At 42.9% G+C, this 26,725-nt stretch overlaps 2 protein-coding genes across 2 annotated transcripts; both read right to left on the reverse strand.

Annotated features, from left to right (window-relative positions):
* Nucleotides 1-434: 434 nt before the first annotated feature.
* Nucleotides 435-2,203, reverse strand: LOC129677301 (mediator of RNA polymerase II transcription subunit 14-like). Its single transcript, XM_055607942.1, has one exon. The coding sequence runs from the start codon at nucleotides 2,084-2,086 to the stop codon at nucleotides 791-793; it is 1,296 nt and encodes a 431-aa protein (XP_055463917.1). The 5' UTR covers nucleotides 2,087-2,203; the 3' UTR covers nucleotides 435-790.
* A 5,580-nt stretch (nucleotides 2,204-7,783) lies between these two features.
* LOC129677317 (murinoglobulin-1-like) lies at nucleotides 7,784-26,444 on the reverse strand (the record flags this gene model as incomplete). The annotated part of the gene is made up of 22 exons (XM_055607963.1): nucleotides 7,784-7,928; nucleotides 8,241-8,282; nucleotides 9,547-9,649; nucleotides 10,453-10,521; nucleotides 11,279-11,369; nucleotides 12,209-12,336; nucleotides 12,496-12,714; nucleotides 14,103-14,326; nucleotides 15,032-15,212; nucleotides 15,646-15,720; nucleotides 15,945-16,101; nucleotides 16,915-17,002; nucleotides 17,203-17,379; nucleotides 17,641-17,724; nucleotides 19,604-19,655; nucleotides 20,154-20,275; nucleotides 20,532-20,658; nucleotides 21,369-21,597; nucleotides 22,190-22,322; nucleotides 24,320-24,401; nucleotides 25,115-25,195; nucleotides 26,295-26,444. Coding segments are annotated over 22 exons (2,631 nt in total), but the record flags the coding sequence as incomplete, so codon positions are not given.
* Nucleotides 26,445-26,725: the final 281 nt, after the last annotated feature.

A 26,725-nucleotide genomic window follows, 5' to 3' on the forward strand; every position in this document is an offset into this window, starting at 1 on the left:
TTATGAGCTTTTTTTTTTTTTTTTTTTTTTCTCCAGGTGAGCGATAGGGTACTATTTTTGGTCTTCAAGATGTGGACATCCAGTTTTCCCAGCACCACTTGTTAATACGGCTTCCTCAGTGTGTGCTTTTGGTACCTTTAGGGATAACCTGATGACTGTAAGCTGCGTCGCTTTATTTCTGTGGCTCAGTAGTGCATTTTGAAGTCAGCTATTGTGACACCTCCAGCATGGTTCTTTTCCCTCAGGATTTCTTTTATCTCTATGGCTATTTCTCTTGCTCTAAAGTGTTCTCTCTCTCCCTTCATCCCCCTCTGCCCTTGCCTGTGCATACATGTTTCTTTATAATGTTTAACTTTTTTTCTATTTCTATGAAGAGGGCAAGTGGAAGGATGTATTAGTTCTGTAGATTATTATTATTATTTTATAAAACTGAAGACACGGAATGAATTCTGCTTTACTCAACCATATTTTATAAATACACTATAAAAAGCACCTGCAGTGCTGCTTTGTCAGGAAAAGAAACACTAAATTATGAGTCATGTTACAATATTTCTATTTCAATAAGTACACTTTTTAAAGGAGAGACAATGTGCAAACATTCCAAAAATAAAGACAACCTAAGGTAGGTAGGTGGGTGGGTCGGTGGATGGAGAGAGAGAAAAGTGAAAACTGGGACAGGTTTGGTAGGTTTCAGGCTAAATGCAACAAATGCCCACCATCCTCAACAAAAAACATCAAGGGAAAGTTATATGAGAAAAACCCTTAAATAAAAGAATAAGATGAGTATCAATTAAAAACACCTACAGTTTTCATTTGCATTGAAGTTTATAAGAATGGCCTTCAGTTCCTGCAGCTTCTGGTGGGCTCCTGCATGCACACTGTCAATCAGGAGCTTTTCTACTGATAAGTGGTCAATCTTCATGGCTCTTTCTACTAATTTAGAATCAGAAGCTTGCAAAGGAGGATCATGTAAAATCTGCAAAGGCTTGGGGACATCATTCTCATCGATTTTAATTGTAACTTTGTGAATAGATGCTGTGCCTGTTTTTCTCCCTAGAACCTGTTGATTACAAACTGAGAGAGCGAGGCACTTTCCAGCATGGTATCTTTCCACCTGTACAAGGTCTCCCCACCTCTCTCGGATTAACATTAGAGTCTGGGAATGCAACACTTCTAATTGAAGTGACAAGCAGAAATAATGTAGGCAGTTGTACATGTCCTGAAGAGGTTTCTCATCAGCGAAGAGCCGAGACTGCACCAGTTGATGGATAAAGTCAACTTGCATACTATGAACCAAAGCTCGCCCATCTCCTGTTTCCTTATCCTCAACCAGAATTTTTAGCTTGAGAAGGCGCCATGGAACTTCTGGGTCATCACCCATCACCGTCAAGGTTGCTTCAAATTCTCCTTCAACAAGAAACTTCACACGGCCATTTGCCACAGTAAGATTTGCTAGCTGTGGAGGAAGATCTGTCGTCACAAGCCTGTGTCTGAGAATCAGATTAAGCTGATGAAGCGTGTCTTGTTTCTCAGTTTTGGTAATTGGGTCTGGAGGAATAATTTTATCCCTGATGCAGGTTGGGAGACGTGGATAAGAGGCAGTAGTCAGTACATCAATGGCATACGGGATAGCAAAGGTAGGCAGGCGTGCATGGACCAGGGCGTCTCTGGCTAGGAAGGCCAGGCGGTCAGCGGTGTCCACAAACAAGATGGCTTGCTGATCCAAAAAGCCTGAGATCATCGCACACTTCTCAACTTTGCCAGCAGCATCGTTGGCCCATTTCACTAAGGCCAATAATCGAACGAAGAGTTGGCGCGTCCGGCTGGCAAACTGTACAAGTTCTATCTTCCTCTCCACATCAGATTTCCTGGGCAGTAGGTCCGTCAACACCATCAGCTCCGAGTAGGCCCGGTGCAGCAGGAATTCGACGAGCGCGCTAAGCCGGTAACCGGGGCTGGCCGCAGCTGCCGCCGCTACGGGGGCTCCCGGTGGCGGGGGAGCAGGGGCAGGCGCCGAGGAGCCGCCGCCGCCGCCGCCGCCGCCAGGAGGGACCTGCGGGTGGTTCTCCAGCTGCACTGGGGCCATGGCGGCCTGGCCTGGCGCGACCGCCCGCGACGCGGCCCTGCAGCCTCTGCCCGGGCTGGGCCAGCGGCCCGAGGCGGGCGCGGGGAGAGCGGCCGCGGCGCCAGGCCGCCTCTGAAGAGGAAGCCGCGCCCGAGCTGCCGAGGACCGCCCCCATGTAGGGCGGAGCAGGCCGCGGGGAGGCGGCGCGGGGAGCGGCCGGCGAGCGCCGTCGGGAGCGAGGTGGGTTCCGCCACCGTTTGGCCCCTTTTTTTTTTTTGGATGTTGGGTGGTCGTTCTGTCTTTCAGCGTCTTCTTGAGCTTCTTCCTTTAGGGACTGATGACTTTCTTCACGGGGGTCCTTTGATTATGTTTCTACGTAGGTTTTTTTTTTTTTTTTTTTTCAGTCCTCGAGGCTGTCGCGAATGTAATATTTGAATACTGATTTTTTTTTTAAATTTTTTAAAATCTTGCTACTTTTCTGACAGTATCAGATACGAGGGTCTTCTGAGGTAGTCTTTAGGGTCTTTTAAGACCATTATCATCTGCAAAAAGGGTAATTTGACCCCTTTGTTTCCTGTGTGTATTCCTCTAATTTGCTCATGCTAGAATTTTAAATACCTTTTCTTTTTCTTTTAACATGGCGTCTCATGATGTGGCTTCAAAAGTACAGAGATCCACCTGCAACTACCGCCCAAGTGCTGGGATTAAAGACATGCACCACCACACCCAATGGAGTTCAAGTATTATATTCAAATAACAGTGGTCAGAATGGGCATCTTTGCCTCATTCTTTTGTTTGTTTGTTTGTTTTTGTTTTGGGATTTTTGTTTTTGTTTTTGTTTTTCGAGACAGGGCTTGTCTGTGTGGTTTGTCTCATTCTTGATGTTAGGGAAAATTTTTCTTTTCTTTTTTTTCTCTATTAAGCAGAAATTTGTCTTTTAGTTTGTTGTATATAGTCTTTATTACACGGAGCTGTTCTTTCTGTTTTTAGTTTCTTCAGGTCTTTTTACAATGGAGGAACACCTAATTTTGTCAAAGGGTTTTTACATGAATTGAAATGAACATGTATGGCCAGACTTTCGGACCGGCCAGAGCTATAAATAATGACACAGGGCCTTTTTAGCTAGTCTCCAGCCAGCTATCTAATATAGCCCGGTTAATTCTGGTTTTACCTCTCACCACGTGGCTAGCTCTACCTCTCTGCTCCACTCTGTTATGTCTGTTCACCTACACATCCACTAGGGAATCTTTTCTTTTCCCAGCATCTTCTTCCTTCCCGTCTTCCCTCCTCCCCACCTCAGAAGTTCCTCCACTTCCTGCCCAGATATTGTCCATTATTGCAACCAGTAAACAAGGGAGGAAGGACGAATATTTACAAGATATAAGACCAGTGATGTGTCATAGAAATAACTAGACCAACATCTGGCTAGTACTTGGCTCCCTTCCAGTTTAGCAGTCAACAACTGACTATATAGAGACACACCTTCACACAACGTACCCCAACAATCCTGCGTTTCAGTAACTTATTTGTCAAGTCAGCCTTGTTCAAGAGCAAGAGACAACTTGATCTTAGTGCATGATGTCCAAAAAGTGAAATTAAATTTGTGAACTTTTGTTACCTTTTATGTTTATCCTTTTCTGGTTTTGGTGTCAGGGTAATACCGATTGTAGAAGTGTTGTATTTGAGCATTTTCTTTTCATTCACGTGAGTTAGGAAGCGTTCCTTCCCTCTCTAGCTTATGGAATGGTCTGAGGGATATTTACGTTAGTCCCTTCCTTGAGGTTTTATAGAATTCAGAAGTGGATCCGTTTGGTTTTCAGCTCTTCTTAGATTACTGCTGCTTCAATTTCATTGCTCACTGTAGCGAAGAGGTTAAGGTGACACCATCTTGTCCTGACTCCATTTCATTTCTGTGTGGACACTTCTCAGCCTTCCACTCCTGACAACCCCAGTTGACACATCCTCCTTGACAATGTGACCCCTTCTACCTGTTAACCAGGACGATGAATATTTGTGCAGGCTAAAACATAAAACTGAAATAACTAAGAGGAAGCGTAAGTAAAAAATAATTGTCATGTGGTGTCTGGGAAATACCACTAAGCTCTGCAAAAAGACAGATATTGCTCTAGCCCCTTCAAACGCTGACGCGATTGTCATTCCTCACCCCCACCCCCCACCCCCCAGCTTTGGCACCAAGACACCTTGAGGCACGAATCTGCCCTTGGTCACCTGCTAATAAAAGGATTCATATATTTTTAATTGGCTTAATTAGCATGGTTGCCAATAACTATCTCCTGTGGATCATTTCACTAGGTTGTTTTCACGGTTGATGTTGTCTTGGTAAACCATATATATGTCTAGAAATGTATATGCTTTCTCAGTCATGTTACATAATTAGAAATTTATTTCCTTTAGACTTTCTGGCTTACTGGAGCTTAATTTTTTTAGAATATTTCCTGCCATCCCCCAACCCCATTAACCCTTCCTTTGACTGGAGGACTATACTGATATTTTACGTTTACGGGAATTAATGTCATGTTAAAGTCTGTGTCCGTTGTTCTCTAATGACGAAATTACTGCCCTACACTGATAAACTCCCGGAGGCCCTTTTAGGGAAGGAATCATTGAATATGTACATGTTTGGTTCATCATCAGGGTGTTTCTTCACGGAAGACCCTCTCCCCTTCTCTGTAAACTAGCTCATGTGTGGGATGACAGTTTTATAATTCACTCCAGAGTTTTATATATTTGATCTGAAAGTTTTCTGGTTATAAAGATCAAGTGCAGACTCAACAGGTTTATTTATTTTATTTGTGGACATGGTCAATAGTTAGCCAATCCAGCAGGTCTGTGGGAGTCACACTGTTCATTCTGTCACTTTGACTTTGCTTTTGATTATGATAACCAGTTTGCCATGGAGTCAGTGGTTCTGAGCCTTCAAAATTGGAAACCCTGATTCTGAATATGGTGCTATTCAGAGATGGGACTTTTGGGAAAATATTAGATAGTGGGGGTAGACCTTTCACCCACATAATTGGTGTCCACTTAGGAAAAGCCCAGAGACCTATTTTGAAGAAGACCATTTCTACATTTCAGCAGATCAGCCAGTTACCAAAGGTCATGGATGGGAGGGCTGGCGGAGCGTTTCCTGAAGCCCTGGGCCTGACTCCCGGCTCCTGTTCCAGTATGGAATTTAGTCCTTCTGTCCACATGGATTTGCCTTGGAAGGTGAAACTATGGGTTAAAGAGAACTGAATATTATGGTAGATACTTTATTTTTGTATTTTACAATTTAGTTTTCCAGAGTAATTTTCTTTTTCTCATCTTTCTCTCTCTCTCTTGTGCCCTTTTTATTTATTTTTGTTCTTTGAGAATTCCATATATTTATACAATATATTTTGATCATATTACCCACTTAATGTTCCTTTCCCAACTTCATCTTCTCCTTTCCTTCTTCCTCGTTTTTCTTTTCTTTCTCCCTTTTCCTCTTTTGTAATGCACTGAGCCCAGTTAGAGCTGTCTGCCTGCCTGTGGGTCTAGGGCTACCCGCTGGAACGTGTTGCCCAGTTTCTTATTTTTTGCATGGTTTTAATAAAAATCGCCATACTTATATTTTTTTAACATTTGCTGCCTCCATGTGGTAATCTTGTATTACTGCACTTGGGGAATCTAAAGGCTCCCCCTGCTTTTGAGCAGAAAGTGGGCAAACGGAACACACGATAAATAACAACACAGGGAAGGAGACGAGACACACACCCAGCATAGTTCCTATGTCTGTCATAATGCTATTTATTATTTAAAATCCAATTAATCTGCACCTAACCTAATTTGAATAGTTTCCCATTCCTAATTCTACTTAAGAAGAAGACGCATAACTTCCACTGTTAAAATCTCTAAGGAGACTTTCATTTTGTCCTAGAACTTACTGTATTTGCCTGAGCAACTTTGGCTTTCCATAAAAATTATATAAAAATGTTTTTAAGAAGTGTAATATAGTAGCCAGGCACAGTGGCGCACGCCTCTAATCCCAGCACTCAGGGAGGTATCAACAAAAGGCAGACTGATGGATATGAGTTTGAGGCCAGCCTGTTCTACAAAGTGAGTCCAGGACAGCCAAGGCTACCCAGAGAAACCCTCATGTCTTCCAAAGTCTAGATGAGACAGATCTGTCATCATTTTCCCACCATAACTCTGTCCTGTGTGTTGCCCTCCTGAGCCACATCTGATCACACAACAACTGTGATAAAAGAGTCCCAACTCAACTCCAGTCTCCTAGTGGATAAACACTGCCATCATGCTTCTGCTGGGACCACATACCTGCCACTGCAAGCTAAGAAAGGGAAAGCTTCATTTTGATTCATTGGCTGTTCCTGCTGCCTTAGGCTCTGGGATGAGGGACCATAGAGGTGCAGAGCAAAGCAAAGTGAAGTTCTTGCCTTACAGCCATGAAAGAAAAGAAAACAAAACAGTAAGCCAGTGAGGGAGAGCCAGGTCCCCCATGCTCTATGAAGACACCATCCAGCTCTTATAGTTTCCATCATTTAAAAAAAAGGCCGCATTAGGAATGAAGGCCTTTACACCTCGGCCTTTGTGCTAAAGGCTTGGCACTCAGCCTGTGCTGCTACTGGGAGATGGTGGAACTTTTAAACAGGGCTGACCAATGGGAGAAAGCTAGGTCACTGAGGGGATTATGGGGTCCCCCCCCCTCTTTGAATGCTGGTCCTGAATGGAGTGGCTTCCCCTGTGATGTCCTGCCTTGCCACAGGCTCCAGAATAGAAGGCTAAATAACTGTTGGGGTGTGAATCTCAAATGTTCCCCAGGCTCATGTGTGCAGACACCTGGTCATCAGCTGGTCTTTCCCAGGTAAGGGGGATTCAGCCCATCCTGGTGAAGAGAGCATAGTGGCTAGCGATGTTTACATCCAAGGATGCAAAATCTTGTGAAAGGGATTCCTCATCCTCCATGGCTCAAGAGGCAGACAGAACTTGTCTGGGCTAGAATTCTCAAACTTCACCCCTACTGCCAGCTAGGACCCATATTCCACATATTTCACAACGTCACAGAACAGCACCAGCTCTAGGACCACCCAATTGCTCAAACAGCAGATCCTGTTGGGACATTTTGCATTCAGACCACAGTGGAATGCCGGTAAGTCAGATAGCCATTTTCCTGGCACTAAGGGCCTCTCTTTTCTTTTGAAAAAAACTGTTTCTGCCTGGATGCTTTATATCCCCCCTTTTCCACTGTGTTAGAAACTGAAACCACAGACCTGAAAATGGTCAAGTATTTTACCATCAAGCTGCGATCCCTGCCTCTTGTTATTTTTTTTTTTTTTTGACAGGCTTTTGCTGTGAAGCCCAGGTTCACCTGGAACTTGCAGAGTAGCCTAGGTTGCTCTTGACTTTGTATCTCTCCTGCCTCATCCTCCAGAAATGCTCTGACTGCAGGCCTGAATCACCATGTCTTGCTTGCACTATGGTCTCCTTTCACTGATGCACCCATTGTGTTTTTCTTATGGAGGTAAGGTTGCTCTTGTGTCACCTTCATGTTCTGAGGTGTGTATTATTAAAGCAGCTGGAAAGTGCTCACATTTTTATAGTACGTGTTCTTCTGTGGAAAGGTCATTTCTGTTCATTGCAAATGTGGGGAATAGTGCAAGGCCCTAGAGGAGCATGGAGGAAATTTGTATCAAGTGAAGAAAGAATCATAGATAGAGACACTTTGAACTATGTGTTTATTTACCAAGCTTGTTCAGTATTTATATTGCAGAGACAAAGAAAAATCACCATCTTGAAGATTCCTGGATTCGGGGATTCCAGCAATGCCTTGTCCACAGATACAAGTTTCAAAAATTTGGTTTCTCTGTGTATGTGGAGAGAAGAAAGCAACATAAAGGATGAATATACTGCAAGTGGGTGCAGACAGCAGCGTTTTCATCAGGAAAGCAAACTGTCCATGAGGGACATGGGATCCATCAAATTTTCTCCCATAAGCTGCAATATACTTGGTAAGGGAGTTCAGGGGTCTTCCAGGGTCAGCTCGCTGATTCAAAGGTGTAAATCTCTGCGTTTTCACACAGTGGGAAGGGTCTGAGCATATCTAACCAAAGTTCTGGGTAGTTGTGAAGGGAAGGAGGTCAGAGGTGGGCCATGGCAAGGAGCGCCAGGTGCTCACCTGTGCCGCAGGGCACGCTGTATCCAGCGAAAGCTGCTTCATCTGGAAGACAGGGGAGAAAAACGTGAGATTGGGAGTTTGAAGAGAGGATTCTGTGGGAGGGCAGCTGATGAGTTAGGACTGAGGACTTTTCTCATTCAGGACATAGATGATGGCTGAAAAGCAGTCTCTCTGTGGACATCAGACAAACCAAGGAAAGGAGTTTTTCCCCTCAAAAATGACCATTTTATCCTGGGACACCAACATGGCTCAGTGTGGAAAGGTGCTTGAGCCATATCTGATGACTATAGTGAGTTCACTCTTCAGGATTAACTTTGCAGAAGGAGAGAACCCTTTCCCCAAATTGCCGTCTGACCTCCACAGGCGCTGTGCCTGCCTCCCTTGAAATAAGTGAAATAAGTGAACAATTGTGTAACACCAGAATCATTTACCCTGTGGAGAAAATCAAAGTGTGCTTATCTTTGAGCATAGGACTAGCAGCGATCCTTTTAGAGCTGTACTGTTCCTTGTGCAACCCTAACTGAGCTACCTGGAATTGGCTCTGTATACTAGGCTGGTCTTGAACTCACAGAGATTCATCTGCCTCTGCCCCCAACTGCTGGGATTGAAGGTATGTCCTACCACCACCCAGCCCTTCAATATTTCTTGAATTCTACTAGTCTGAATCATTTGGCATATATCTCTTTACTCACCAGAAAAAAAGAACCCATTTAATTTTCTAGCTCTGGCTTTGCTCTCTTTCTTTGATCATCACTGACCACTGAGACTACAATTTTCTCTCATCTTTTTATTCCTACTATACTTATTTGTATAATTCTTCATCATTGCATTGTTATATTCATAAGAATATTTGTGTGTCTTTCAGCCCACAGACCTTCTTTGTAAAATGTTTGGTCCCTTGGTTTATTTGGACATGTTTGGTTCCACATGACTGTTTGCATAAACAGGTAGGAATTAGTGAATGAATAAATTGAAATTTTATAAATATTAGTTATACTCATATTCTTTTATTAAAGACTGACTTAGCTAGTCTGGCCTACATATATGTCATTGGCTGAAAAGCAATTATTTTTAATAATGGGTGTGATGGTATGTGCCCCTAATATCAGCATTTGAAGGGGCTGAGTCAGGAAAATTAAGGGTTTGGGGCCACACTGAACGACATAGTGAGAATCTGTGAAAAAAAATAAACAAGCAAACACCCCTACCCCAACCAAAAACCAACCAACTAAAAACAAAAAAGCAAAAGAATGGAAAAGAAAAACCAATCACGTTGCTTTAGGGTGCTTTGTAATCTCTTGCTCACCTGTCTCGTAGTAGTCATAGACTTTCACAATGGCAGGCTGCAGGTTTTTCACTGGGATGTCTTGTTGAATGATGAAGGAGAAGGCCAGGGTCTGATTGGTCACCTGGGAAAGAGAGACTAATGATCCAGACTCACGGAGGTGGACGCTGTTTTTGCTCAGCAGGACTCAGTCCTTGGTGTTTGAAACACGGTTATGGGTTGGATCCATTTAACCTCACAGTCACCGTGTTCCCTGATGCCACATATGTGGATGGTGATAATGATTTTAGAGCAGGGACCCGAGGAACTGAAGTGCAAGGCTCCGGGGAGAATATGAAACTTTCCTAGTCTACTAAACCTTTCTAAAAATCCATATTCTTCCTTAATATGCAATAGTTCACTTTTTCCATTGTGAGTTAAACACTTTGACTTGATGACTTGGCACATTATAGCAAGTCCCAGGAAAGCCAGCAATGAGGAATGAGAATTTAAAAGTTTGTATTATTAGTATTAATTATGATGACGATGATGATGTGAGGGTGTTTGTGTGGTGTCCATACGGTGGAGGCCAGAAGAAGGCATCAGATCCCCTGGATCTAGAGTACCAGGGAGTTGTGAGTTGACTAGGTCCTGGGAACTAAACTCTGGCCTTCTGCAAGAGCAGTCAGTGCTCCTAACTGCTGAGTCATGGCTCCAAGCCAAAGAAAAAGAATTCCAAACATCATCCAGTATGAACAGAGGGAGGTTGCCTTTCCAAAAGACTTCCTTTAGAATTGCTTTGCTTCTGCTATGTGCTTCCCTCATAGACTTACCAAGAAAGACTGTCCACCCAGGCATGTCTAGCGAGGCAGGAAGGACCCTCCCCTGACCTACACAAACCAAGGACGTAAACCCAGATGTGTCTAGGAAGGCAGGAAGGACCCTCACCTGATCCAGATATAACAGGACATTGGTGTTGCTCACTTCTGTTCTGCTCACGTGCTCGGACCTTTCAAGCTGAAAATGAGAGAAAACATGAGTGTTATCAAAGGCTCTTTCACTCAGGGGTGAAAGAGGTGCATGAATGGTGGGATTGAAGGTGATAAAAAGGAGATGTCACAAATTCATTTAAATGAACTGATAAAAAACTTTTCCAGTAAGAATGAAAATATACTTAGAAAAATTGTGTCGGCTCCTAAAGGCCTGACTCAATATTGTCTCACTTAATAGTAGGTAAAAATACTCCTACATCTGTGCAAGCATTTTTTTTTTCTGCCTGTTTGTTTGTTGATTTGAGACAGGGTTTGTCAAACCAACCTTGGCTTGGCTGTCCTGGACTCACTTTGTAGACCAGGATGGCCTAAAACTCACTGTGATCCTCCTGCCTCTGCCTCCCTGAGTGCTAGGATTAAAGGCGTGCGCCTCCATGCCCGGCTCCTTGCAAACATCTTTCTCTGTACTCTGATATTGATCTTCGGTTGTTGTTAATTTTCATACTTCTTAGAACCTCTGAACTACATCTACAATTTTGGCATGTACTAATGTTTCCCCTGAATAATTATTGACCAGGTCCATTATTACACTTTAAAGGTTGTTGTTAGCCAGATTGTGGCCTCAGTGAACTCAGCACCTTTTGTTTCTTCTGCTGGCCGCTCTCACACCCAATCCTGTGTTAGTACTAACAGTGCTGTGACATGGGTTGACGTTATTGTGATGAAGTGGTAAGCTCCTAGTCTGAGGACACAGAGCATCCAAACATGTGGTGTCTGCTTACCTTCTTCACTGTGGGCTTCAATGGAATGAAACCAGATATCATCTTCACATCAGCAATCACCATGTTGGATGCTGGACGGCTCCCTGTGTAACTGCAGACCAAAGAGTTACAGGGGAGCAATTTTCATAGGTTGAATCTTGCCCTTTTTTGAGGTCTAGCAGTAATCCTGATACAGCCTGCATGGCTTTTCCGTACCTTAAAACAGGTGGCCTTTACTGTCATATAAATAGTTGTGAAAATAGACTGCATGACAGTATCATCTGGAGAGTGCATTAAAAAGAAGTGGAACCTAAGGCTTGCTGGCCAGCCAGCAGAGTCTGGGTAGCAGGCCCCAGGCCATTAAGAGAGCTAATCTCAAAACAAGTAGTTATGGAACCTGAGGACTCTCCTGTGTCATATACACATGTGTGTGCACACGCACAGACCACATGCACAGGGACACACGCACACACTGAGGTGAAACGAGGTGATAGGTTACACTCAGAATAACTTCTCTGCATCCAAGATCCCTTTGGTTTTTGCTGGTTATATTTTATACAAAGATTGTGATGAGTGTCAGAAGAACTGAATATCTTTTTTAAAAAATTATTCTTCTAGAAAAATAAAATTTTAGAAGATCAGAATGGCTTTTCTTTGTTGGTGAAGAAGAATAACCTATGTGAAGGTCTCTTGGAAAAGAAGAACATATTATTTTATTATGAGAGTGGGCAAGAAAGGTATCCTAAAGCAGGCTAACTAGAAATTATAATTCTACAATTCTTCATTGATCACTTTGCTGAAGTATTCTTGTTTGTTTGTTTTACAGACAAAGCAAACTCTTACTGAAGAGACTCACTTCAGATACCGCTGAACCCACTCTGTGAAGTGTTCTAGGAAGACAGTGCTGAAGGAGACATAAACAGAGCCAGAGCCAGAGACAGACGCTCATACCTGATTTCCAGTGAGATCTGGAAGCTGTTGTGGCCTTCGGGGTTATCACAAGTTAGAGGTAATGTCTGCACCCGGAGAGCAAATGCAGACTGCTGCTTCTCCAAGTGCACGTTGTATTTCAGCGTCGTCTGGTAGGTAGTGAGCAGAAATCCTTTACCTGCATGCCACTGGGCCCTTGGATCCATTTCTCCCAATTTGAGCCTCAAGTGTGCAGGTAGGCTCAGCGAGACTTCCCATTCTGGGGAGGAGGCTCACACCTCACACCCACAACTTGCCCAGAATCTTACCTGAGCATACACGCATCCTTCTCCTGTCACACTGATTTCATAGTCCCCAGGAATGTCAGGTAAAGGGACCTGCTGCAGTAACAGGCGGTTACTGTCCTCTACTTGGAACTTTTGGGAAAACGTCCCTGAAGATTGGATGGTCACCAAAGGAGTTTTCTGACTTCTGGAGAAAGTAACTGCTCCATACTTGGACAAAGCATGGAGGGCCACCACAGTGTCCTGAGAGGGATGAAGACATCATTCAGTTTAGCATCAGTTGGGAAGGGCTTGAGCTCTTCCCAACGTTCATTTCAGCTGTGAAAAAGTGTCATGAGGTTTTGACTCTAATTATTTGATCTCTAGTCTTTATTTCAGGCTTTAATCCAGGATACATTTGAGAAGCAAATAACATTCCATAAAATTTCTCCTACAGAGAGTGCCCTGGCTTATGCAAACTCCCCCCAGCCAGTGGAAAATAGAAACACAAATTAGATTTTCCTCTCAGCATTTACTGTTTCTCTCCCTTTGTCCCTGATTCCCATGGTGATGCCACATCTTCTCACAAAAATCACATTCCTGCTCTCATCCCCAAACTTTCCTCTGTACTTGGGGAGGAATCAAGAGACACAAACACCATGGCTGAGTGCTGGTCATGACTCTCTTATCAAATAGAAAATGCTGTGAGCTAGTGTTGTCCTTCGCTGCCTTGCTCCTTGGTGGCATACTCCAGAGAGGGTCTCTCCCACAGGATCCTTCCTTATCCAAGACAGCTCCAGATGCTGCCTGACTACAGAGCCCAACAAGGGAGCAGAAACTCACAGCGAGGGTTTTAGTATCATAATGCAGACACTAAAGGAAGGTAAAGACTGAAAGAATTGAATTGCAATTGCATGGTTCCTAGTGTCATGGAAGGTTTCCTTTTGTACATTTTATTTCTCCTTTAGAGAAACCTACCATGTCTCTAAACTTCCCTGGAGATTAGTTCTGCATTATATGCTAGAATTTCCAGAGCATTAATTACTGATATTGTGGTAATATTTTTTTGTAGAGGGGGAATATTACCTCATGAGAGTTATATTGATCAGATGATAAAACAGATGGTTTACAGTCTTGACTGTTTCTAGTATCAAGAAGTAAACAGGAGAGCAGGAGCTCCTGCTAGCTTGGAGTAAACCTGAGGGCAATGTATCCATACATAAGATTAGGAGAGTCTGCCAGGAAAAGGAAACAGCTGTATGTAAGGGCACCAGGGCAATAAAGATGTCATCTGGACAAAGAACATCTCCTAGGTACTCCACAGGCTATTCTAGGGGGAGAGAATTATGTTTAGGATTCTGGAACCTCCAGGACTTTCGCCGTTGCTTTATATTGAGTCTTAGGTCTGGGTTGGAATTTCAGAGGAACCTAGGCCTGTTTCACTATGGCATGAAGAGAACCCCTGTGGCCGGCACCAAAACTAGGACAATTTATTATAGAATGTATGATCCTTCACTTCCAACAGACTCCACATACCCAAGAGTAACACTTCCTTGTTTTCCTCTCCTCTTCCTGTTTCATTTTTTCACTGTTCCAGCATCTCTTGTTCAAATCCTCTAACTGCAAGGGAACTCTGAAGGAAAATCACTGACCTGAGTGGAGGAGAAGCCGCCATAGGAATTCTGCTGCTTTGTGAGCCACTTCACGATTCTCACTGCCAAAGCCAGGTCCTTAGGGGTTGGTGCTGGCTGAGCAGAGAGGACAGCGAGGAGGACATAGGCGTTCATCTCCACTTCAGCAGAGGGAGCCTGGGGTTCGTACAGAGATATCCCTGCTATCCTGGGTTTCTCAGGTCTTTCCCAATGGACAGAGTTACCTTGGGGTAAAAATAGAGAAATAATTAAAAGTATGAGTAGTCAGTACATGACTATGTCTACATTAGAAAGAAGGAAATGAAAAAGGTTGTAGTAGGTTTTAAATTTTTCCATCACAGAATCCCCAGAATTAGTAATTCTCTGTAAACGTCTGCAGTTGGTCAGATGGGTTGTGACTGAGAAAGACCATGGACAGTAATTTTCAGGATATTAATTAAATTACATCCTCAATGGTGCTCTGTCAGAGTTGGTGAGGAGACATGGGCAGACATTAACTCCTTCACACCCAACAAAACATAGCTTGTTCAGTGTTCAGTCCAAAAGGCTTAGAAAAGTTTCCTGTTGGTTTCAAAGTTGCAAATGAAGTAGCAAATCCTGAAGCATATTTTCTTTTTGTGTTCTTCATACCCTCTGCTGCTGCTCCTCTAATTAGGTATATATGCATCAGAGAGAAAAGTGAAGCCTCCACTGTTTACCTTTGCTGCAGCTGTCTGCATTTGTTGATTTGGGTCACACTATTAGAAAACACTAAAGAGAAGGCTTTTGTATAGAAGAAAGGCTGGTTTCTTGATGGGTCAGTCCAAGGAGAACCGTCAGTGTGCCATAGAGATGGGACTAACCTGTAACACTATTTCCGCACTCCGTATCCTCCCCTACTTCCCTTCCTAGAACAGGATGGAGACAAACATGACAACACACATTCTTACCTTCCTTTATTGCTTCATTATCAAGTGATTCCAGGATTTCATTTCTCTTCTGCTGGTTCCCTGCCAGAGTGAAAGCATAGGCCAGCAGGGCCTTGGTGTACACAGAGTTACTCCTTCCATTTTGTTCTACTGTCTTCCAGGATGACTCTAGGCAGCTCAGGGCTCTGGAGACAACAGGATGCTGTTGGCAGAACAATGAAACCCAAACTATGTGAAAAGGGTTCTAGCAGGTCCTGGGACATACACAGAGCTTATAGGCATTTGTGTTTTTCAAATCAATCCTTCCTCTTCCCTTCCCTGTCCTCTCTTCTTGCCTTGTGTCTTTTACTTGTCATTAATAATCTGTCTATCCATTCTCTAACTTTGGAAGTGATTCTTTTTATAAACTGTGTTCCATTTAAAGCACAGACTATTAGGGACAGTATTAAAGGCCCTGTTCTCAGGTTGTTTCTTGGAACATATCCATGTTTCATTGAGTACCAGGATGCTCACTAATGGAATCTGACAAATACAAAGCATTGTGAAAACGGAGAGCTGCCATGTGGTCCAGAGAGGGTAGAAAGCCACAGGTTTTGCAGCAGTTTGGGAAGCTGGGGAAGCAGCTTGGCACCTACTGTAGCTGGGAGTGAACTCTCCAGAAGGGCAATGGTTATGTAGGCAGCGAGGGTCACTTCATCTTCTACTCCCCCCTGCAAACAAAACGAAGGGAAAAAAGCAAAATATTCAGCCAGCAATCCATCAAATGTCCCCCCGCACATGGCCAGTCCACTGTATTCAAAGGAAGTTCTCATTCATATCTCCTTACTAAATAGTACATTCCCAATCTAGAGACATATTCCTGTGATAATTAGTACAAGGTGACTCTCAGGTGTTAGTAGGTCCTCATGTTCATCAGTAGTTCAGAATAGATCACCTTTATGTTATTGTGGAACAGTGATCCAGAACTCCTGAAACAGCCGTTGTCCTGCTGCTGCTGGGAGAGCCAGTTGAAGGCGTGGGTGATGTGTGCTTCATCGATGAAGATAAAGGCTCGAGCTTGGGTAAAAGACTTGAGCACAAAGGCTGTGAGCCTGGTGGGGGAGGGAGAGTGGGGAGATGAAGCTTTTGCTGGGAGGCAGTACCCTCATATGTGAGTTTGCTGGTGTCCACACATGTGCTAATTGGTCTAAGGGTCTCCAGTGCATGCCGCTGGGCAGTGTCTCAGCTACTGCAAAGCAGTCTTCCATTCCTGGTTCCCTTGGATGTGAACACAGCATAGTGTGGTTCCTGGGGCTTCCTGGTTTCTTTCTCATTTCTTCTATCTTGCTCCCTCTGGTGTTTTCCTAATATGCCTGAACCCTGATCTTAAGTGTTTTTTTCCAGCTTGCTAATGATTTTCTTTTCTTGATAAGAAAGTTCTCCTCTCCTACAACCACAGCTACATATTATCTGCCTCAAAAACGATGTCCATATCCTTGGCTTACTTCCTGTTTCCACCAGTCTCTATTCCCTTTGTCACCTGTTTGCTTTCTGTCTGTGTGTCCCTTCTCAATAATACATTCCTATGTAATGCAAGGTCACATGAAGAATGTCGACAGCTTTTCAAGGCTCAGTTATGAGCATCTTTTGAAGCTCAGCAATATGTAGCCAGGCATTTAATGATGAAAGATCTTTGTGAGAAATGAAAGCACCAGTGGATTGAGTTTAGTAAAACACATGATTCAGAGTCAAAGCAGATGAGGCTTGAGACAGTCTCAGTTCTGCAATACATGATTTGTGCTATGACAAACATTTCCCTCTCAGGCCGAGGTATCGGTTATGCTTCCATGAAATAAGTTGCATGTATAGCTGCCATGAGGGCCAAGGGTTGAACAAGGCCCTGGCACACAGTGAACTCTTCTTACCAAGTGTTTCCTTGACTCTGGCCATTTCGATCCCCGAAGGCGCTGTAGGAGCCATCCTTGTGTTTGTAGTTCAGCTCCCTCTGGTAACCTGGAATAGAAGGATTTGGGTGTGTTTTAAAGAAACAAATGTATCAGTGAACAGCAAGATTGAAGTCTAAAGCTAGAGACCCCCATAGCTGTGGCTTAAAGGATTTCCCAGGAACCCTGCTCAGCTTCCCCCTCCAATGCTATGCCAGTTCTAGAGAGAACATTTACAAGAAAAAAGTGGGGTTTGTTAGCCTTACTGACCAGCATTGAGGTAGTCAATGGCCTTGGACTTGATCTTCTGAGTCAGCTGTTGAGTTTCATTGAGATATTTCAGTACATAGATGTTAGGAGCAAAAAGGACCATGTTCTGCTCCCCACAGCCATAGGGCATGTGGAGAAGATTTTGGGTGTTTTTAATGGCTGAACTCAGGATATCACCTGGAGGTGAGAGAAGTGACATCAGAATAGCCATTATCTTCAGGAACAAAATAACACCTTCAATAGAATTGCTTCTATGATGTGAAGGAGTTTCAAGGGTGAGGAGTGCTGGGGGAAAGCAGTGGATATTGAGCGGATAGAGACCAAAGAAGCATGGTAGAGGTCAAGGGTAGTAGTTCAGAAACTGGATTTGGAATCATGGTGGGGCCAGACAGTGGTAGTGACTGTTGTCCCAAGTCCTCCAGGGATGGACTGACTCACCCAACACGGAGAAATGAGCTCTGGCTGAATCCTTCACTACTGTTGGAGGGAGCAGCAGGGACAATTTTTCGGATAGCCCAGCATCTTAATAAGCAAAACAAAAGGGGAGATAATCATCTCTCTTCTCTGTATTTCCAGAGTCCCCTACGGCCAGTTGCATTAGAACCTTGCCTTAAGCTTTGATAATTGGCCTTCCTAGAAAAATGATCTGGATGTAAATATCACAAATCCACATTTTCTGGAACTGCCGGCTTGTCAGGCTTCATGGCCTCCCCTTTATCACCCATGGTTTTGAAGCAAAGCACCTGTCCAAAATGAATGTCGGAGTCTCTGTGATCTCTGTGCCTCTGCTTCTATCAATGCCTATTTAGTTAACTTAATAAGCACATAAAAATGTGCTTATTTATCGAATTTTGGTTTAGGTAAATTCTGCTTGTGTGTGTGTGTTTTCAGGAAATTAGGGATCTTCAACTGAGAAAACGTCCCCATAACCTTGGCCTGCAGGGAAGTCTTATGCTTTTTCATTTAGTAATGATTGATGTGGCAGGGCCTGGCCCAGGGTGGGTGGTGCCTCATCTGAGCTGGTAGTCCTGTGCTGTATAAGAAAGCAAACTGAGCAAGTCAGGGAGAGCAAGCCAGTAAGCTGTTTTCTCCACGGCTTCTGCTTCAGTCCATGCCCTGCGAATCCTGTTCTGTCTTCTCTTTGTGATGGACTGTGATCAGGAGAGCTGAAATAAACCTCTCCTCACCAGGCTGCTTTTGGTGTTTTATCACAGCGATGGAAACCTGAAATGATGCACTGGGTGAATGAACTCCTGTATGTCAGAATGAGGGGTGGATAAATCCAAGCCAGCTTTGTTCTTCCTGAGTATCCTGAGTGGCCTTGGAGGTTTCACTGATCATGGCTACACAGCTGTCATGGATGGCTTTTTTATGGCCAGATGATGTATAGAGTACTTTGTGAAAACACAAGTATCAGGAGAACCAGAACTGACCCGTTGGAAGAACAGGGTGTTTGTTATCTTATTTTTGCTACATTTTCCAACAATCTCCAGTGACCTTTTTCTTGCCTCTCTTTCATGGAAAACGTTTAATGAATTTTAGTAGTGTATGATAATTTTCTTCTACCCAGTATGTTAGTAACTGTTACATTAATTTATCCCCTTTACAGAGAAATTTCCTTATTTCATCTTTTGTTAACTTTCATATAATAATGGATTTTATGTTAACTTAAACTATTGTGCCATTTAAAAAGTTCTTTTGACTATATGTTTTGAACAGGCACCATGTCCACACATCAATAGAGGTCCTGGCAACACAGTCATTATTTGGAGTGGACGCCTCTGCTCTCATGCTTGTCTTTCACAGGGGACAGTGAGCTTTCCTTTTCCCTTGTATGATATGTTGCTGTATTTCCTTTGCTTCTAGTGAGGAGCAGGGATAAAAGAGCTAGTCATAAAAACAACCATTAAAGAAAAGTATTAAGCTAAGTGTACACCATGATGAACTAGGTTTATATGTGGAATTTAATTCAGCCATAAAAATCTTTGTTTTTATTTATGATCTAAAACAATACAAAGATTGGCCTTCCAAAGATATCCTTTAAATTTCCACCCTGACTCCCCCTCCCCATTTTTTTTTATTAGAAAATTTTTATTGTGACCTCTTCTTAGCTATTCCCTGCCTATAAGTTTCTAAGTACTGAGATGGGCTAGATGAAAAGATTTCTGTGTTCTAAAGAAAAAGGCTACAATGAACTCTGAAGTCCCAGGTGGAACTATGACTATACTCTTTTTAGCTACATCAGGCAGGTGACAATCTTGATAATTTCTAAGACTCAGTTTTGTTCATCCTTTAGTGGTTACAAGGTACATAGGATCTTGGTTTTCTTACAGGAATATTGCTGGAGACCTAAGTAGACAACTCAGGTTACTCTCTTACTGCCATCTTGAGGGCTCCTCACCTGATGCACAGAACAGGGACCTGAAGGTGTGCTCCTTCTGAATTCCTTCAGGCTTGGATGGAAAGACACAAAGTTCAGACATGAGAAAATACTGAGTGTGAAAACACAAAAATTCTGGAGACTTTTTTTTTTTGAGTGTCAATTTCTTTACCTGTGAGATCATGGGCTAGAATTAGATGATTTAATTTTCCACCTTTCAGGAATGGCGTAAATGTTAAATTTGGACATGCCAGGTGAAAAAGAAAGTAATAAGGAAAGAACAATGAAAAGAGAGGGTGCAGAATAGGATTGAAAGAAGGAGGTACAGCTCTAAGAAGATAAACTGGTATAGACCATCCCTCAAGCTTCAGCTCAGAGACTAGGAAGGGAAAAAACAAACAAACAAACAAACAAACAAACAGAACACATGCTGATGGAAAAGCATGGGCTTGCCACGTGCCATGAAGCATCTCCTGGTCACATGTTACTATCTTTTATTTTTCACCTAGACATCGTCAACATTGCTTCACTTTCTGGACTCAGCACACTGCCAGTCAAGGAGGTTACTCACCTCAACAATCAGGACTTTGACAACTGTGTCCTTTCTCCCGGTGTCAGGGACTGTGGCCACCTCAGAACCACAGGGCTCTGGGGACTGCAGTGCCTCTCCAGTCACAGAGAAATTCACATTTCCTGAAACACATGGTCCATAGAGCTGAGCTCAGATGTGCCAGGAACTCAGCGTTTGCCAAATCCCCAAGATCTGCAAGGAATCCTCAGTCTCTGAGCATCGCAAGGGCTTGTCCTGTCTTCATGAAGGGGGTAAGCACGTGCCAGAAGCAGCAGTGACTGAGAGTCCCTTGGGGACCCAATGAGAAGGATGCAATTTAGGAGACCTGCCTACACCCACCCTTTCTGGATAGAGTCCCCTTACAAACTTTTCACTCACCTAAAGACTTGGGAGTCACCAACCAGGACGTGGTGTGCCTCCCGTTGGCACAGAGGCAGTAAGAATCTTGGGCTTTCTCCACCAGGACAGCTGTGAAATCTGGAGAGGCTGCCAGCTGCACACCCAGCTGTGGTCCCACAGGGAAAAGAAATAGCGAAGATATTACTGTGCAAGGACAACATTCATGGAGGAGGTAGGTGAAAGAGTGTGAAGGGGATTTGTGTTAGAAAGAGAGCAGGAGGGGCTGGTGGAAAACATGTCCCGAAAATGTCATATAAGCTGACCCAGAGGGATTGTATGGATTTCATATTCACATACAGGCCTAAAATGTTATTTAGCTGTCATCTATGTATTATCTACCCAAACAATTATGGAGACAATTATATATTTCTCTATTTATCTTTGTTTCATTTTGATGACAGAAATATTCAGTGTAGTAGAAATATTCACTGTACCTCTGAAATCTACACCTACTTCTAACAAGAGCAAAATCCATTGTAATAGGGTATCCTGCAAGAACCTTATAGACTTGTGTGGACTGTGTCTTTTGACTGTATACAGAGGCCACATGGAGTGTCCTGTCTCTGTCAGTACAGAATGTACTGTGTTAATACTGGAGAAATCACCTAATATATCTTATTTAGCGTCCATTTTGGTAAACTCTGCTGTATGCATTTAGCTTGAGTCTGGAGATTAAGCATTTGGAACCAGGGCTGCTGGCTCCAGTACAGTCCCTTCCTCCCTTTCTTCCTTCTTTTCATGTAATTCCTTGTTACAGTTTATATACACCAATTGCCTCTTCCCCTGTAGACATGCTTAATTCAGAAAGGTGTTCACCCGGATGCAGGTAGAAAGGTAGTTCTGCACAGTGGCCTTGAGCGTGAAGGCTTCTCCACGGATCACAGAGTAGGGCATCGTGAGCTCCACGAAGAAGGGCTGGAAGGCTTGGAGAGAAACCACAGGAGAGAGCCCAAGTCCAGTGTCATTGGACAGGCAGAAGGCCCCAGCCTTCCACTCAGTGATGGTGTCAGGGACTGTCACTTCCATTTCAGCCACACCTGAGGAGCTGGGAGAGTGAGAATGTGAAGCACAGAAAGGGAGCCGGTGTATTAGTTATTTCTCAGATGATAACAGATGGTCATGATGAAATACCATCCCTCCAGTCCTTCAAAGGAGTGATAGGAAGTGAACAGTGCAAACAGGACTCCAGATGGAAAATAAAAGGATTTTTTGTAGTCTCAATTTTTCAATTCAGATCATAGGCTCACGTCACCTTACAATCTGTGTTAGTGGAAATCTGAACATAGAGTTGAAGTTACCTCTGAACTCCCATCCCTGAAATACCATACAACAACTTCATGACTTCCATGGTCTACTGTATGTATGAGTCTATTAGCCTACTCCATGAAGGACTGCCTCACTCCCTACTCAACACGGTGTTCCTGAACGGTTTTGAGCATCAAAATGGTACACGATAATTTTATGTACATTTTCTAGGAGTGGTGGAAATATGTAAATCTCATGATTGATGGGTTGATATGCTGTGTTTTTTAAGTTAGCCATTTCCTCTGTTTATGATAGAAATTAATTAGAGAAATACTAGAGTACAAAGAAAAATTTCATACCCAGCCCAAATGATACAAATGGAAAGTATTTACTTTACTGTGACTAAATCCCAGATCCAGGTTTCGGGAAAATATTTTCGAAAGGTCTCAGTAGTTGGATCTTCACGTGGTGGATCTGTATGGAATGGCTTTTTACTTGTCGTCACGACTCTGTTATCACTGGCACCTACAAGATCATACATTGTAAAAGACCCTATGAAGGTGTAATGGAAGAAATGAACATGGTACTTGAATCAATGGGAACCAATGTGCAATGTGAATGTAGCTTAATTTTCAGTTTTTTCTTGGCTGCTAAATAGTATTACAATTACACTGGAAATTATGCACTGAACTACTCATTTTGGGGGAGTGGGTAACATCTTTCTCAAAAGCAGGAATTATGAAATCTTGGAGAAAACATCAGCGAGTGTAGTTGGAGTTAGAAGGAAGCATGATGCATCTTATCTTGGGTTGGATAGTCAGGGAATGTTTATAAATACAATGTTCCCCCTAGGAGTTATGGAGAGCCATACACCTATCTCCCAGGAAACAGGTCCTTTGGCTACAATGAGAATCGGAACAAGAGCTGAATGATGTCTACATTATCAGCAGAGATATTCTTGAAGTGGTTTTTCTTTTTCTGGACCGGTAGGATTAACTCATTATTTTAATAGGTTTTCAATTTATATAAAAACTGAAAGAGATATAAGTACAAACTCTTGGATCGGAACTAGGAAGTTTATTATTCAAAACATTGGTTTGAATTTCTATTGACAAGAAATATAAAGATTTAAAGCTGGTGACAGAACTCATTGGCACAGAAGACAAGTTCCTGAACAGAACACCAACAGCACAGGCTCTAAGAGCAACAATCAATAAATGGGACCTCATGAAACTGAAAAGCTTCTATAAAGCAAAGGACACTGTTGTCAGAACAAAACGACAGCCTACAGACTGGTAAAGGATCTTCACCAACCCTATCTCTGACAGAGGGCTAATATCCAGAATATATAAAGAACTCAGGAAGTTAACAACAAATCAATTAATCCAATTAAAAATGTTGTACAGAGCTAAACAGAATTCTCAATAGAAGAATATGGAATGGCAGAGAAACACTTAAATGTTCAACGTCCTTAGTCATTAGGGAAATGCAAATCAAAACAACCCTGAGATTTCACCTTTCACCCATCAGAATGGCTAAGATCAAAAACTCAAGTAACAACACATGCCAGAGAGGATGTGGAGAAAGGGGAACCCTCCTCCACTGCTGGTGGGAATGTAAACTTGTACAACCACTCTGGAAATCAATCTGGCGCTTTTTCAGACAATTGGGAATAGTGCTACCTCAAGTTCCAGTTATACTACTCCTAGGCATATATCCAGAAGATGCTCAAGTATACAACAAGGACGTTTGCTCAACCATGTTTGTAGCAGCTTTATTTGTAATAGCAAGAAATATCTTTTAAAAGTGTTCATCATGCATGCAACCAGGGAAATGCAAGTTAAAACAAGTTTGAGATTTCATCTCATCCCAGTCAGGATAGCAAAGAGCAGTAAAAAAAAAACTGTCAGCACGTGCTGTGAAGGATGCAGGGAGATTGGGGGAGGGGGGGAAAAGTAAGGAGGTTCAGGCAGGTATGTGTGTGGGGGACCCTCATTTGCTGTTGTGGGAATGTAAATGGTGTGGCCACCCTGGAAGTGATTCCCATGAAAGGAAGAGGGAAAGCCTTGAAATGGTTAGCTGGTTGAAGATTGGAGTGAGAATGTGCCTTTGACTCAGGTGCTTTTATTTATTTATTTATTTATTTATTTATTTATTTATTTATTTATTTATTTACTATCCTCCTGACATTTATTTGCAATGCCTGATTTTTCCTTCTCTCCTTCATCCCTAATACTTAGGGAATTCTCTTCACCTCTCATCACAGTCCTACAAAACTTCTTCAGATGCAATGATTCTCTATTATAGGAACTACTGCACTTTGTCTTTTTTTCCACACTGAAGGAAGGGCCTCCAGCCTTTAACTTCCCTATAGTACCAGCATACATCTGGGCACATTTTTCTCAGGTAAGTTTGTGTTCTTTCTTATTTGGATGCTCTATGTGCGCAACAATTTTATTTTGCCATCTTTGACATATAATTCACATTTACTTTTTCTTAAAATACAAGCTGATTTATTTTACCTTCTATTCCATAATATGCAACACGCATACATTCTATAGGATGTCTGATCTTCAAGTTGGTGAAGGCCTCTAAACCTGTGTCCTAGAAAGGAAATTATTAATCAAGCAAAATGTCTCAAAATTCTGAAAAAACAGTATTTATAAAAATTACAGTAACTAAACCAGATATAGTTTTACATGTTCACGTAGAATTTCTATTCCAATTGTGCTTTTCGTGCTCTTTAGAGAGGGCATCGAGGATCACAGAATTCACAGTGAGGCCTGAATGTGGGCCTTCTTTCTGATACAATGGTGTTACTTTAAAAAGTCACTCAGTCAAGCATGGTGGTGCACGTCTTCAGTCCCACCATTTGGGAGGCAGAAGCAGAGGCATAGGAAGGCAGATCTCTCTCATTTGAGGTCAGCCTGGTCAACAAAGTCAATTCTAGGACAGCTAGAGCCACAAGTAAGAGCTTGTCTCAAAAAACCAGAGTAACAAAAATAAAAAGTCACTCACTCACTCTGTGCCACTTTTGTCAATAGAGAGAAAGAGTTAGCCTAGAATGGGCACTTTCCAAAATGCAGTTTTTGGAATGCTTGGGATTGAACCCATCACCCACATGTAATGTGGGTGGCCTGACAGTGACTTAGATCCCAGTCTGACTCTAAAATTCTTTACCAATAAAGCGTTTCATTAAACCTAAATAATTCACAGACAGCATGTTTATGGATATTATGGCTTACCTCTATGTAGTCATAAACTTCCTTGTCATTTATGCTTGAGTATGTGACATCATCAACAGTCCTATCTCTAACCTTAGAACAAATATAGTCTGGAGACAATTGGTGGGATCTTGGAGTAAGGTCCTTGTGCTGCATCTCTGGCAGATTGTAGATCTGAAAGACACAGGAGACATGGAGGCCCTCTTTCTTGGAAGACATGAAAAGAATGTGATTAGTTTGCTCACTGCAAATCACTTGACTCTTCAAGAAATGGCTGTAATCATCGAAAGGACAGGCTCCCAAAGTATGGATAGGGCAGAGTGCAGGGAGCAGGGGACCGCCATCTTGTTTTTTGTCATAACCCTTCAGGTAGTATGCACATTTTTTTAACTAACTGCCCATGTGTGTCAGCTGAAACAATTTGCTCCAGAAATCTCTTATTTAATAGATTTGGGGAGAGTCAGACTCAAAAAGAAAAACATTTAAGCAGTATTCTTTCTAAAGCATTTTCTGCATGTGAGTCATAAAATCTCAAATAAATTTAGATTTCAGTTTAACTCACACATTACTTTAAAACTGGTAAGTTTCCACCATTATCTGGACTAAAGATTCTGATTTTAAATTCACGTATGTCCTTTAGATTTGAAAACATGCTATTAGGCAGAGTCGATCAACATTTTAAGCTATTACAGTGATCATGTAACTATTCCTAATAAATCCTATTCTTATTTCAGTATAAAGAAGAGGTTTACTAGCTTTAACTTGGCAAGACACTGGACATAGTTTAGGGTTTCAGTTGTGCTTCTGAGAATTTTCAAAGCAAGTTAAGAACCTTGTATTACAAAATTTAAAACTTTAAGTCATTATGTCTTTTACTTATTTGGGGGACCCTTGAGATGTGCAAGATTCCATGTGTACACACTTTCGTTCAGCTCCCACAGGCAGCGTCACCTCATCATGAGCTTGTGAAGGGCACAAGCCACTCCTAGGGTAGGAGGATGCTGTCCTGACACAGAGGGCCTGGGTCACACACAAGCTTTGCAACTCACTGACTGCATCACTTCCTGGTTTGTCTGGAGTTTTCTGGCTCATGTTTTTGACGTGTTCCTCTGGTTGTACAGTGAAGGGCTCCCTAGAGACTCCCTTAGCATCAATCGCAGTGTATTTACATAAAGAGCCCTGGTGATGGATGGCGGCTTTATCAGCACCAGGGCCTCCTCCTGCTCAGAGCCTCTTGTTGGCCTCCCTTGGGCAGAGGCTGATGGGGACTCACCCAGGAAGGGGAGAGCTCAGCTTCAGGCCTCAGGAGCAACACGCTTTGGTCCACTGCTCTCAGGCCACAGAGGGACTGAGGAGAAGCTGTGACACGCAGATGGGCCTGTGAGGCAGGGAGACTTCGGGCTGGGCTGAAGCTCAGGTCCACCTGCGGGAAGGGAAATCAAGCTTAGCGGGGCTTCCAGCTCCTGCAGCCCTGAAGCCTGCCACGTGGAACCGCTGTGCAACTCTGCACACACATCTGTGTTTCCGGACTGTGAGCACTATGGGAAGCTGAACTGAGGCTCTTTGCTTCCCCTTTCTCCCCTGGGATTGATGCAGGAAAACAGGAGATGTGTCAGTCCAAGTCTGAGGCAACTAGTGACCATTTCGGCTTCCTAAGAGTCGTGCAAATAGCTCATGTTTGGTATGTGTGCACATGTATGTGAG

The sequence above is a fragment of the Psammomys obesus genome, unplaced genomic scaffold (assembly GCF_907164565.1).
Source record: "Psammomys obesus unplaced genomic scaffold, mPsaObe1.curated_primary_1811, whole genome shotgun sequence".
NCBI lineage: Eukaryota > Metazoa > Chordata > Mammalia > Rodentia > Muridae > Psammomys > Psammomys obesus.